Source organism: Ammospiza nelsoni, chromosome 5, assembly GCF_027579445.1.
Source record: "Ammospiza nelsoni isolate bAmmNel1 chromosome 5, bAmmNel1.pri, whole genome shotgun sequence".
NCBI lineage: Eukaryota > Metazoa > Chordata > Aves > Passeriformes > Passerellidae > Ammospiza > Ammospiza nelsoni.
This window is the reverse complement of record NC_080637.1, coordinates 47576489-47591474: the sequence shown is the minus strand read 5'-3', so window position 1 is coordinate 47591474 and position 14986 is coordinate 47576489. Positions and strand designations below refer to the sequence as shown.

At 44.8% G+C, this 14986-nt stretch overlaps 1 protein-coding gene across 1 annotated transcript; it reads left to right on the top strand.

The window, feature by feature from the left end:
• Window positions 1-1048: 1048 nt before the first annotated feature.
• GSG1 (germ cell associated 1) lies at window positions 1049-14835 on the top strand. Its single transcript, XM_059472724.1, is given in 7 exon segments — window positions 1049-1173; window positions 3029-3095; window positions 7404-7722; window positions 10247-10294; window positions 12322-12474; window positions 12590-12701; window positions 13912-14835. Coding segments are annotated over 7 exon segments (1137 nt in total). The 3' UTR covers window positions 14225-14835.
• The last annotated feature ends 151 nt before the right edge of the window (window positions 14836-14986 follow it).

Here is a 14986-nt window from a genome sequence, read left to right as displayed (position 1 = left end):
AGAATGTCTCCCACTGTCCTTGTGCTGATTCCAGTATCAACAAGGATCCCCTGTGCTGTAGATTTGCATCTGTAGGAATGACTCCAAGGACCCAACTTTACAGTGTGTGGAAACGAGGGCTATTTTGAGCTATCAATGCAGCCATGGCTATGTGGAGCTTAGCACAGCTTGCTCTGTTCCTGGACTTAGGTTTGTGCCCTGCATTGTGCTCCCTGCTGCTGGAGTGAGATTCCTAGCAACACCCAATTAAAACAAGCACTGAATGTTTACTCCCCGTCACTGCCACTGCTTTGACTGCAGTGTAAACGCACCACTAATGACTTGGCCGATGGGAGGGGAAAATGATGTGTCAGAGCAAAGTACAGAACTAGGAATTTGGGCCACCAGCCAGCTGGTTAGATCACAGTGTGTGCCTCTAATGAAACACATTGATTTGTGACTCTTACAATAACATTTTTAGGAAATCACTTCACTGGGTATTTATTTTTGTGTTGGAGCAGCCTGGTCAGGTTGGAAAACTAAAGCAGACACTGTTAACAGAGCAAGAGTAAAATTTTAAGAATGAGATTAATTAATCATTGGAATAACTTTTCTAAGGATGTCATGGGTTCTCCATCATATTCTGCTGAAAAGTCAATACCGGATAGTTGTATAAAATATGTGCTATAGCTCTGGTGGGAGTTCTGTGTATCACTAGAGGTGATTATCCGAAGTCATTTGGGTTCTGTTACATCTGAGAGGAGACTATCTTGTTGCAATGGTTCCCCTTGATGGTAAAAAGCCCCAGGAGCCTGTGGTAGTCATTGAGTATGAGTGTTTGTGATTCTGAGTAGTAACAGACTGAGATCTTGTCAGTGGTAGATTTAAAAGTAGCAGCAATTTTCATAGAGGGGACTACCAAATTACAAAGGCTCATTCTGCAGAAGTGGATGCCCTGCCAATCTAGTGGCTGATATAATGTGCTGTGATGATTTAGCGAGCTCAGAAAGAATTAAACCATCAATAAAATGACAGACTTGGTGCATTTCAAAGCGTCTGCTCAGATCTCATGGAATTTCTTGGCTACTACATGTTCAGTCAGACAGAAAGACACGGGGGTGAATCCATGATCACCTTGTAGTGTTTCACTGGATGCCTCAGAAGAGCAGATGGGAATAGTGAGCAGTGGATAAGGTAAGCATTTGTCTGCTTGAAGTTTTGTGCAGACCCTTTTCTGAACTGGCACCTCTTTAATATCCTTATAGATCTATGTGTAAATTTGAGGTTCTCTTGTCTGTTTACAGTTTATGGTTAGCTAAATTACATAAATATTTTTTTTTTTCTGTGTGCTCTGGTGAACACATCCTGGAGTTTAAGTACTCTGTGAAAAGCAACCACCTAGCCTTATATATAATATATAGTCTTATATTTCCTATCCAGAAATTGAGACACCTAGAATCTCTAGTGAGTCCCCAAAGTCTTTGTTGCTGCATCTGATTTTTTTTCCTTTTCATGTCTGCTTTCTGTGTGGTTTTTGAGTGTCTGACAAGCATAAACGTTAGGAAAAAAATCCAGCCAACTAAGACTTGTTTTGAGAAAAAAAAGAAGGGGAAAAAAAAGTAGTTAGGTCCAAACTGACTGACTGGTTTGTCCATCTTTAAGATGCATTTACTTAGTCCAGTTCAATCTTTGTTTATGCCACGGTCTCAGTGTCTAGCAATGTAAGCTGATCATCTTAGAAACAGAATTCACCTTTAAATGTGCTTAGACTAGAAAAAAATATGCCTGGTGAGGTCATTTTCAGAGCAAGAGTTAATGCATCATGCAAACAGCTAAATAAAGGTTACAATCTGAGTGGAATTATTCAGAGCTCAGGGAGAAATCTGGCATTTGCAGTCTGTCACTGGGTTTGAGAAGTCTGTCTCTCTCCATGTCACTGTCACTCGGGAGACATCCTGCTTTCTGCGCGGCGGTAAGGGAGGGGACTGCGGCTCCGAGCGATCTTCCTGTAAAAACGGCAAAAGCAGGAGCGGTGGGAAGTGTCATGTGCGAGGAATGTGTGGAATGAGGGGTGAGTATGAGCCTGCCTTTGTCCAGTTTTCACAGAGCAACTCTATGGGTGTAAATAGCCACCCTTCCTCCTCTCCCTTCCTCTCCAGGTCAGCTGAAGAGCCAATGCCAGGATGGCAAATGGTCCCTGATATCCCTGGAGCATCGCAGCATGGGGGGCTGTGGGGAGGCCTGTGCCTCTTGGGACCCACCAGTTAAATACTGCAAGCTTTGGGCCCTATCTGGCAAGGTCTCCTTGACCGTCTTCTCCATCAACATCCCTGGAGTTGAATTTGTCACTTTGGGGCAAGATACACCCAAGCCAGGGATAGAGGGGATAGAGCCAGGATAAAAATGCATCACTTGTCAACGCCCAGGCTTCTTTAGAGTTGGCAATCTCCACAGTGGTGCTGTGCGACGATTTTGGGGGGTTTTGCATTTTGTTTCCTTGTTTTGTTTCTATAAGTCAAGCATTTGGCTGATTGCACAGGAAATCAACTGCTATGGGCATTCACTTGAATGGGCGAATTTTAAACGAGTCACCAGGGACTGGCTGCTGCTGAGTTCAAAGAGAAAGAGGCATGCAAAAACTCCAGCCAAGCCAAATGATGGTGGGAAATATCAGATACAAAGAGGAGAAAACTGAAGGCACAGCAGGGTGAAAGACAGATACAGATGATTTTCCTATCTATAATAGGTCAGATTGAGGTGAGGTTAATATAGAAAATTAAAAAAAAAAACAAACAAACCAATCAGCCAACCCAAATCCAAACCAAAACCAGATAAAATCCCCATAATTTTGCAAAGGGGAGTTTGTTGAACATCAGGAAACATGCTCTCGTGTTGGTGTTCTATGGGTTGTGTGCAATAATCTAGGGAAATTTAATGTGACACTTGACAAAATATTGTGAAAAATATTGGAAAGAATAGTTTCATGCACGGCAGAAGGTGGGCAAAAGCCAAGCTCCTGCAATCATTCCTCTTTTTTTTCTTTTCCCAGTGATTTCAAGTATTCCCATACTCAGATAATTCCAAGGGACAGATCCATGCCCCACTTCAGAGTCAAGGTAAAGAGTTTGTGTTTATAAAAATGTAAAAAGAAAAAAAAAAGAAGAAGGGGACAGGGGGAGGAATTTCAAGGGAAGGAATAGAAGTCTAAACTTCAGTGTTGCTTTCCCCCAGCATACATGTGAGCAGCAGAGTACCTAAAAGAAGACTAGAGAAAGATTGCCATCTTCTGGAAGGATAAATATCTGCCATTATTCAGAATACTAAATCTGCTATAAGCATATTTTTAATCATAGCATATTTCTGATCAATTTATTTCCTAACATGAATTCTTATTCATATTAAACCAATTCAGTTTAATTTCACCAATATATATGCCATGGACTCAGCTTTAGAAACTGACAAAGAATCTTGGGTTTTAATGATACTGTAACCAAGCTTAAAATTAGGAAGGTGTTAAGGGTTATCAGTAGAGATGGACTTTATTTATTCTTGAGCTCGTAAACCAGTTTTTTTTTTTCTTTTTTTTTTAACTGAACATTTAGAAGTTAAATTAAAGATGTCCAGATGTGGATAGACTGCAAAAAAGAAAGCAAAAAACCACTCTCCTTTTAAATGGCATCAGCTGTTGTTCTACCTACTCCAGGAAATTAAGTACATCTGTTTCAAACAGAACCTTTTTATTAATCAAAAACCTGCAGGCGGTCCATGGAGCACAGGGACATTCAGCATTGCTTTCAGTTAGTCCGTCTTAGAAACGCTTATCTACATTAGAGGAGTTTATGCAGCGACTGGATTAAAATAACCGCAGAGCTACTGCCTGTTCTGCTCAGGGCAGGGAGGGTCAGGAGCCCGGCATGGCACAGCCCATGTGCTGCCCGTGACCTCCTCCGTCTGCTGCCCGTGCTGTGGGGGGCTGTCACAGGCTGTGCCATCACCCGGAGCTATCCCTGAACTGCTCCAGCCTCCGCGCTCCCTGTTGGACACGGGGCATGACAATGGATGCGCCACTGGTGTCCTCGGTCTTGGCAGAGCAGCATGCAGGGAATCTGCCTCCTTCCCTCCCCGTGGTGGTACGAGCTTCACCCACTTGGCATTGGGCAAAGCGCTTTGAGGAAGACAGGACGTGTCTTCCTTTGGGATGCTCCCCTCCCTGATGTTCTCCTCCCTTGCAGTTTGATTCGGTGCAACTCTGCTCCGTGGCTTCTAGTCCTTTCTCATGAGATGCGATGACATTCTTACTTTTCATGGGTTTGATACCACACAGTTATTTTGAGAGCCTTTAAACTTTCAGGACAAGAGTTCAGAAGGGACTTTGTGTCAATGTGAATCTCTGTATCTCCTTACTAAGTTCCCAAATTCATCCAATGTGAACCAGCTGGGATTCCCAGTGACCTTCACATTTTGGTAAAAGCTGCCGCTGCAAGTGACACTGACAATCTACCTCATTCTCCTAAGCTTTGGCTATTGGCTTGACTAGCTGCTGTTTCAAACACCTCCTTTGTGATAGTGATGCCATGGTGTCAGTCTGCCACTCAGCAGCTTTTCTGCTAAGGGGTTCCTTTTGGCATCAAAATTTCCAGTGCCCATGGGGAGCACTGTACTGGCATCTCTTCAGGCACTGAAATCCTCAGTCCTCAGAGCAGATGCATAAACTTTCCCCATTTATTTTATTCTGCCCTTTCTGCAACTCTTGGATGTGGCCAGGAAGATATCCTGGGATGCTTTTGGTCTTTGCCATTCCGCTGAGACAGGGCACAGTGCAAGGGGTGACCTGATGCCAAGGGTGCTGGCAGTTTCCCAGCTAAGGTCACTTCTCCCCTGTAGCATTGGCCAAAGCTGCCATCTTCCTCCATACAACCCCCCAGATAGCTACCACATGGGGATGGCTGGAATCTTTCAGTGTTTTAAAGAAACTTTCTACTCAGTTAATACAGGTCACTCTTCTGCACTTAATCCCAACCCGCCCCACCAATCGCTTCCCATATAATCTCCCAGAACAGCTGTGCTGTGATTGCATTGTGGATTACAAAATGACCATTTTCCACAAAACAGCTGCTGATCAGGATAGCATTTAATAATCACTGGCGAGGAGAAGGAGGAGGGGACCAGACAAAAGAGGAAGGATTTTGCAGCAGTTGGGTTTCTTGCAGGATATAGAGATGAACAAAACAGCAGACAAAGCGTGAGTCCCACTTCTGTGCTGCTCATCCAAATTAAGAGGACTTCAAGGACTTGCTGCTACGGTAAATTCAACTATCATTCCTTTTGGGGGCTATCTAGACATTATGGTTGGTTTCTATCAGTGAGTGCTTGGTTTTTGTGAAGAGAAGCTTTTCTAACAATGTTTTCAGGAAGTAGTTCAGATTTGCTTCTCATTCCATATGTCTTCTGCATCCTTGATCCACTTCCTACTTCTGACTCATTTGTTTCTTGTACTTTTTATGTCTTTTCCTTAACACTTTTCCTGAAATTATACGGCCTTTCAACTACTGTCATAAATCAACTGGAGAGAATATTTTTCCCACTACTGAAGATTTAAATTAGAAAGATGATTTTTGTAAACATTGTGAGTGCGATTTTTTTGTTAAATAAAAGCATTAGCAACCCAAAACCTGATGACAGAAAATTTTATAATTAAGCATTGATGAAAAACTGAAAAAACTTTGTGTGCCGAAGGTTTCAATTTTCAGGTGAAAAACTGTGGTTTTGAGAAGAGCAATTTTGTCTGCAATTTCCTTTTCAGTCATAAGCCAAATTTTCCACCAAAAAAACTTTTAGTGAGAAGTTTGCCACTAATCTTAGCCAGGAACTCTTCCTAGGAGGCGTCTTCTCTGTGAAAATGGTAACATTCAACATGCCTTCAAATCATGAAAGCCATTAGTTATGGCTTTCATGTTAGTTATAACTAAGAGGTTACCATCTCCAGGGTGCAGAAAGAAATGTCCTGCTGAAGAGACAAAGAAGCCAGAGTATGAAACAACACAGGAAAATTTCAGGAGCTGAGTATTTTCTTGCTTTCAATGAGGATTTTCAGGGTAAGGCACTGCTTTCTCAGTGTGATGACATGCTAATAAGGTCCTGCTTTTCAAGAGGAGCTTCTGCGCTGTCTTTGTTAACCATGTTTCCAAGCTTGCTGGGTAGCAGAAAAAATTGGTTCTAATTGGTTTATGTGTGGGGCAGTCACAGACAATGCAAAGCTGGGTCTGTATTGTTTATTTATAGTGATGTCCACAGAATGGTCTCTCTCACACGTTCAGTGTTGGGTGAGTCAGCCAAAGTTAAGTGAAGAGGACCCACAGCATGCAGGGTCTATACAAACTGAATCTATTCATGGGTAAATAGATTTTCAGAGTCATAAATAGGAAAGGGTGGGAGTAGCTGGATGAAGTTTTGCCAAACATAGGGAGTGCCACGTGGGAAGAGACATGCATTGATTACATGAAAGTTGATGTGTGGGTAGATGACATCTAATCAATCTATGGAGTGATATTTTGGGGTTCTCAGGAGTCAGTGCAGGGTTTTGCAGGAACCCTAAAGTCTTCATCTTCCCTCTGAGCGAGAAAGTCCCTGGTTCAAAATTGCTTTCTGAATTTCTTTAAATGATGAGATGAAATCACTAAGAATGTTTGTGGCAACATTCACCCTTTACAGGGAAAAAACCTTTGGCACTTTATGTGAAAGCAAAGACGCTGCCATCCCACCATCCTACCAAATTTCTGATGTGCAGATGAGAGCTCAGGTGGAAGGTGCTGCTCTGTGGCTTGTACTTAAGATACCAGGTCTGGACAGCTGGGTGTTCCCTCTGAGCCAGAAATGGCTTTGATGTGTGACCTTCAGCGATTTGGGAATGTTTTCCTGCCTTTTCCCACTGAGAAACCACTATACTCTCTGCCTCCCTAGGTACAGTAATGAGCTGCTTGAAAAAGTGTTTTGGGACACTTGGCAGCAAGACTTCTCATTTAATTGGAGAGAGCATTCGTATTTCATGTAAAGGCAACACATGGTATTGAGGGAAGTTGGTTAACAGTTTCTGCCTGTCATCTCTGAGATGGATGAATGTGATGTTCCTTTCGTTTTGCTCATGTGCTCAGACAGCTCAATGCACTCAGCCCTGCTATGTCACCCTCTCTTCCCCAGTACAGATATTCAGAATGCTTTGCTGGATATGGTTGAAGCTGACCAGGTCCACTGCCCTGGCTTTCAGGGAATGGTTCTTCCATGCTGAGTGAGCTGTTGGGGTGTAGTGAGGAGGGCAGAGTGCTCACAACCCCTGCCCACAGCTGCATGCTGGGAGAGGGGGGGATTCCTGAGGCTGTGTGGGACAAGTGGCCTGTGTGATGGTGTCTCCCATTTGTGTGTTGCAGATGGAGCTGCTGAAGGGACTGCCATTGAGCCGCACTTTCCTGGCTGTCATCCTCAACCTGCTGGCTCTCACCCTCTCCACCACAGCCTTGCTGGGCAGCTACTGGTGCACCGGGACCCAGAAAGTACCCAAGCCTTTGTGTGGGAAGAGCAAAGCCTCCCAGTGTGTGGGTGTGCCCATGCCATCCGATGCAGACATGAGCAATGTTTCCTCTGAGGACACAGTGCACTACAGCTGGGAGACTGGGGATGACCGCTTTGCCTTCAGATACTTCCACACAGGGATGTGGCTTTCCTGTGAAGAGAGCATGGAAGGGCCAGGTAGTGTTTTGCTCAGGCAGCCACAACTTATTGCCTTGTATTTACTCCACAGAAGTTTGAAGCTGAAAGGTGGAAGGCTGACAACATGTGGGAGAAAAGTATTCTTCCTTTTCCTAGATGGTATCAGCTCTGTGCACTGGTCTGGTCAATATATTTCTGTCCTTCACTGGAATTTCTGTCCTTCACAGAGCAGGGAAGTGGAGAGTTGCTGTCTCTGGTGTGCCCTTTGGTCAGGAATAGGGACTGTGAAGTGCAAGTGATGGTGGTGGTGGCAGTGACTTTATGATAGCACTGTCCATCCTGATGGGAATTTCCATGAGCCTCCTTTCCCTTTCCCTGTATCTCCATTCCTATTCACAGCTTACTTCATGCTCTTCAGGGCAAATTTGTGATGTCCTCTCAGAAATCTAAGTACAGTGATTTTATGCAGATGATAATTTTTAGCTATCACTGTGATATATACATATATATATGCATACATATATACAATAGTTGGTATTCTTAAATCATCCAACTGAGTAGTTTTGCATTATTAAAAAGACACTGGGCTTTTCTTAAAAAAACCACAAATAAATAAAACAGAGAAAGGGAATTTCTACCTTATAGATACAGAGAAAACCTGAAGGATCTGAACCCAAAGGAACTAAAGCTAGGAGGTAAATTAACCTAAGGATTAGAGCTGCAATATTGTAATTGTTTTTAGTTTTTGTGATATTGTGACAGGTTTCATTAGCGATTTTTGACCATGTGGGACTGGCACTGTAAATCCTGAAGTGCCAGGGACTGACTGTAGAACCTGTACTAGAACCCTTTGGTGCTTCTCTTCACCCTTGACGTATTCCTGCCCAGACCTGCTCAAGTCCTTCTGCTGAAACCTGTGCCACGCCAGCACAGGTGGGTGCTCTGCAGTGCTCAGATGCCCTTTACTGCCTGGCACACACATCAAGGATCAGAACTAACCCTGAAGGTGGCCAACACAGAGATTTGTATCTAAAAATAGTGTGATGGAAGTCACTTTCATCAGGGCCATTCCCCTAAGCCCACCACCCTCCCTTCAGCTCTGCCCAAGTGCAAACATCTCACCTTCTTTAACCAAACCATCCTTCCAGTATAATATTTTTCATCTCTGTTTCTGTCAGTTTGAAAATAAATAACTGGTGAAGAAAAGCAGACAGAAGGAGGGGTTGGAGCAGAAGGGAATGTGCTTGAAACTCATGTCCTCGCAAGTGGGCTGCTTTTTGTTATGAGCATTTCCAGAAGGGCTGTGGAAGGAGATGTGTTTATTTATGACTGGTTTGGGTTGGGTTGTGTTTCCATGATGCTTGTGGGAGTGAAACTACATCCCTCAACTGATTTCTCTGAACAACTTTTCTGTTCACTGGGCAGTCCTGGAATAACCCCAGTGCCTGAAGGAACAGAGAAAGTATGTAACATCTGGATCACAGCAGAACACGGGAGAGAGCACAGGATAGAAGCACAGTCAGTCTCAGTCTCCTGCTCCCTGTAAATCACCCTCCCACTACTGAGCATCTTTGAAGCAACTGCATAGACAATAAAAACAACAGACTACTCTGAACAAAAGGAGTTTGAGTTGAGCTGGAGAAAAGATTTCATTTTCAAGCTAATCGCAGGATCAGTTTAGATGAGCCATTACTGAATATCCTCATTAAAGTTCTAGGTGAAGTAGCAAATTGCAAGTTAATGAGAACCGCAGATGGCACTAAACTGGGTAGCATCCTGAGAGCTGTGGATGACAGAAGTAGCACAGGAGATTTGGAAAGATTAGAACTGGGGATAGAAATTAAGAAAATTAGATTCTTACATGAAGCGGAAAAGTCAGGGAGAAAATACTGTGCCAAGTGGAGAAGAGGACCCTCAAATGCAGCAATGCAGGATGCAGGGACAAAGGCTTACAGATAATAATGATGGACCCTCAGCTGAGACACTAGTTTGCCAAAGCAAACATTAACACAATTTGTTGAAATAGCATGTCTAAAATGTGAGGACCAAGGACCATATTTCTGTATGAGTCTCTGCCACAGAAGGGGGGCTTGCATCTCTGTCACCAAGTATTTCACTTGGGAAGTTCTGTTTTTGCTTTCTTCTTTGAGAAGCAGTGCTAGAAATGCTCTTCTGAGATTAGGGTGTGTGGGAATTCAGCAGAAGTGATGGATCTGCAGTCTCTTACAAGCTACACCCTTAATAAACCTGATAATCAGTAATGTTGTGAATGAGTAGCAACGCATTTTTATATTCAACAGAGGCTAGAAAGATTTACAAATTGCTGAAGCTTTTTTTTCCTGAAAAGGTAATTTCTAGTTTTGCAGGAAAATGCTGCCTTCCCATCCTTTGCCTCAGTGAAGGTCTGGAAAGATAAAAAAGACCGGAGGTGAGAAGGTCTGATGGGTAGATTCAGGGATGAATGGATGTATGCACTGAAAAGAGAGTGAGATGAAGAGATTTTCTTTTCCCCTGTGTTCTCTGCATTGTTTTATAAACTCAAAGCTTTGGTTTTGTGTTTCAGAAGAGAAATGCCGCAGCTTTATTGAGCTTTCACCACCAGCAGAGAGAGGTAAGAGCAAATCCCTCTATTTTACTGTAGCTGTACAGTGTGCCTCCTAGGGACAGGGAACCTGCAGTATTTTGCCTGTATGAGGACAGCAGGGTGGATCCCCAAAGAGCCAGGTAAGAAATCCTGTCCTTGAGGTTGCTAAAAGAGCAAAGATTTCCTTCCAGATATTTGCATAAACCACTGCCATGTGAAGTCAGTGCTGGAAACCTCAGATTCCCTCCAGTATGAGGTGGGATTTCTCTCATGTAGTGAGTTGCCAGGTCTGGAGTTGTCATCTTGCTGTAGTAAAGGGGAAGAGGATGGATGCAGCCTCAGGGCAGCCCCTCCTACACAGGCTACACGTTAACTCCGTGCTTCAGTTTTGGGGCCTAGTATCATTAATCTGGAAGCTGAATCACCTCTTACTTTGTGGTAAATGAACTGGACATCTGAAAATTATGCTTTCAAGGTGAAGTCCCTGCCTCATTAAATACAAAACTACATTTGGATAGAAGAGATCACCCCTCCTGTCATTCTCACATGTTTCAAATCACTCTGTGGATAGCTTCAGTACAGTTTGATCTAAGTGTACATATGCTACGGAGGTTCTACTTAATGAAGGCTTTTCAGTTGGTGTGGGCTTGCTAACTATTCCCTGAGATGGAGGCTGGAGACAAGTCATTTCAGAAGATGTTCACATATGAAGGGAAAGGCCTGGGGTGCAAAGCCTGTCACAGCACTCAAACCCTGAAAACAAGGGTGTAATAAATGCTGGGGATTTGCAAGCACCATTTTCACCCTTTCCTGCACAAAGTATAATAATCTCAACATGACCAGTGCAGGTGCCATTGTATGGCCAGGCTAGCACTGCACAAGGGGGTGTGACTGCTGACTGTGGGATGGGCTGGCTGAGCTGGGTGTGTGCAGAGCAGCTCCACAGTACACAGGCAACATTACAAGACCAAATTACACATCATCACTGGGAAGCTTGGACTCACAAGGAAAATGATGCAGAGGTCTCTGTGTATGTGTGGTCCCTGCAACCTCCAGAACACTTTTGACAGTCTGACCTTTAATGAAATATTCTCCTTGATGGTGCTGCAGCAAGCAAGCCAGCTCCTTTAAACAGGGAATGCAGCTCATCTATTTCTGCTAAAGAGCTGGTTGACTCTATGGCACTAATGATGTTGAGTATTCAAGTCAGTGCCACATTAATGAGGGTTTTCTTCACACTCCTTTTCCCCAGCTGAATATCTCCTCTACAGCCATTAATAGTTGCTAACAGTAGTGTTCACAGTGCTGCTTCATTTGTCAGATTAATGTTTCTTCCTCAGTGGATTCTGTGCTTTTCCACAGCCCAGCATTACAGAGTGCCTTTCTTCATCCTCCTTCAGTTCTTGCTGCACAGCTGTAGAACTCACCTCAGCTGTGGACTCTGGTATCACTTAAATCCCACTCGAAATTCCAGCATGGAAGTACCTGCACTCTGTTCAAGGAGCAGGGTGGCTGGTCAGTGTTACTGCCCTGGTTGGATATCCACTCCAAGGAACACACTTTCATTTTAATTGAGGTTTCAATGAGAAATACAGGGATGCAAGAGGCTTCCTGAATTCCAGAGGCCATGTCCCAGACAGTCATGGATGCACCATATAGCTCTTAAATAGTTGAGTCCCAGGTTAAAACTTGTTTGTTATTGCTGTGATCAGAGCTTGGATGTGTTCATGGCCAATCTATGACCATTATATTTTGTGCTGATAGTCAACAGCTTCCCTGTCTCTTTCCCTTTGCTTTCCTCCTTGCTGTTTATGAATAGTGCTGGCTTGTTTACAAAGGCCATTTTAGCTCTGCCATGTTAGAGGAGCCATCCTCTGTGACATGCACTCTGTCCCCTACAGAACCCATTGGTCCCTTGCTCCCAGGCTGGGGAGATTTCTTTTGGGTGTTTGCTGCTTTCCTTTGTCCCATTCTATCCAAAGGACATCCTTTCAGGATTGGGTTGAGAGAGGGGAGTGCACCTTGAACATGGCTGCATCCTGTATTCCTGGCAGGAATCCTGTGGCTGTCACTGGGATCAGAGATGCTGTACATCAGCTTGCTGCTCATCAGCTTCATCCTCCTGATGGTGGAAATTCTGCACACTGGCAATCCCGTGTGTGGGATGAAGCTCAATGCCTTTGCTGCTGTCTCCTCAGTGCTGTCAGGTAAGTGTATTACTGTATGGAATGTCAGCACTGGAGAGCCTGCTTTTCCACTCAAGGATGAAGTATGCTGCTCTGGCTCCTGCTGTAACTTCTTTGCTTTGTCCTTTGTGTCCAGGTCTCCTTGGGATGGTGGCACACATGATGTACACTCAAGTCTTCCAGGCAACAGTTAATCTGGGACCGGAGGACTGGAGGCCACACACATGGGACTATGGCTGGGCATTCTAGTACGTGAGCTCTGAGGTCATCTTCACCCCCAGCCTTTAGAGCTTCAGCCATGCCACCCGCTTCCTCCTCCTTTCCTGACCTTCTGTGTGTCCAGTGACAGGTGTACCAAGGTTATCCTACCATTAATCTGCGGTCTTTGCCTCACCCTGTTTTAATAAATGGTGGCTGAGCTACTTAAATGAATGGTTACCAAAGGACTGGGAAAACAATGGGGTCACACCTGAACTGAATTGCCTTCAGCCTTGCTGACTCATTAGGCTTGCCCCTCTGCTGGTTTGCCCTGTTTGGTCTCAACTCTTCCCTGTGTGCAGAGGCCAGTGTCACACTTGTAATGATGCTCTCAAACACACCTTGTTTTTCTGCAGCTTTAACAAGTTGCATGCTGGCTTGGCCTCTTCACTAACCAGTGTTGGGCCAAAGGGCCTGTTCCTGTAACACCAACACCAAGCTTAGAGATGTGGGCAGAGCTCAGCCCCCAACCAGCAGCCACACCATCTTCTCCAGTGCTGGCCCAGCCATATAATGGAAGCTGCACTGGAGGCCAAGGCCATCTTAAGAAGGTACTATGTGCAGGAAGGAGGAAAAGCAGGCAGTACACCACAGGGTCACTTGTGAGCCAGGAAGAGGAGCTGTGAAAAGCAGGTGGCTCAGTGTGCCTTTCTCTAAAGGATAAAGCAGCCAAGCACAGTGGACAAGACATACCTGACCTCAGAAACAGCTGGGTGAGCCTTGCAGGTGCCCATGGAAAGTGCAGGTTCAATTTCAATGCTGTATTGATGATGACCACATTGATTCTCAAACACTCCAGTGCCCTGTGCCACCCGTGGAGATGAAATGCCAGGCTGGCAATTTGGTTATGCTCAGGTAGACAAGCCTCATGCACAGTAAGACACTGAGAGTCCAGCAATACAGAACTTGCTTCCAAGCTGTGCTCCCTTGCTCTGACCAGTTACAGATGTTCCTGCTGCCCTTTTCCCTGTGTCACTCCTGTCCCTGTCATGGGGATGACCAATATTTATCCCACTGATTTAAGAAGAATCTTGTGGTGGGATAACTGAAGAACTGTAATGCTATGAGCCTTAGTCACTCTAGCTCATGTCTGTGCCCAGTAGATTCTGCCTGGCAAACTAGGGAGAATTGGGGTGTCATGGCGTTCCTTTCCCTACATGGCTTTTCACAGCATGTGCTTCTTCTGTGTGTCTCTGGCAGCATGGCCTGGGCCTCCTTCACCTGCTGCATGGCCTCTGCTGTCACCACTCTCAATACCTACACCAAGACGATACTGGAGTTCAAAAGGAACCACATCAAGGGATACGATGGGACCCTCAAGGATCACCCTCAGCACCACCAGTGCTTCATACAGCAAATAAGCAGCTACTATGAGCCCAAAGGCAAGGTCTTCCATTCAGTCTCTGAGGGAGTCGACTTCTACACTGATCTGCAGCAGAAAATACTGCAGAGGGAACCAGAGCTGGACCTGGATGAAGTCTTGGGCCAGACAATTGGGGAGGATCGCTGTTAGGGATGAGTGTACAGGGACAGAACAGTGGAGTTTGGGAGGAACAAGAGCTCTGAACCAAGCATTGGCACCACTGTTAGCAGGTTTTGGGGAGCTCTTCCAGGCTCTACAGGGACTGAGGAGGCAGGCACTGGGTCAGGGCAACTAGAGTAGAAGTTTGGGGGTCCTCCCTGGTCATATACAATGTGATGGGTGCCCTCTTCTGACAAGGGTGAAACTGGAGGGACATGCTGGTGCCAGCTGTCTCCAAGCACTTTCAGAGTTGAGTCAGATGTCCTGATCCCAGTATTGCACTGGGGAACAGACAATCAGCACCATCCAGACGGCAAACTGCGCTGCTGGCTGGTGTCACACTGACCTTCCATCAGCACCTCCATTTCAGTGCTATGGTGAAGGCCATCAGTGTTCATATTGATCAGCTGTCACCCTCTCTGAACACCCTGCTTATTCTTAATTTCCAGGCCCAAACTCTTCTCCCTGCCCCCAGATTAAAAGTCCTGCTGCAGTAGGAATAGGAGATAGCTTTCAGACATCTCCTCCTCCTTCCTATCTGTAATGACTCCCACATGTTCCCTTCTTGCTTTTTGCCCAGAAATCTCCCATTCGGAGGTACTTTGCTGTCTGCCTCTTTTTACTGTTTCTTCGTAACCATTAAGAATTTGGCAGGACTTTTGCTTTTTATGTTACTTCTATTCATCTGTTCCTTTTTGTCCATTGTAAAAATATTGCAAACAACCCCTGAATAAAAACCCCAAGCAAGCTCAT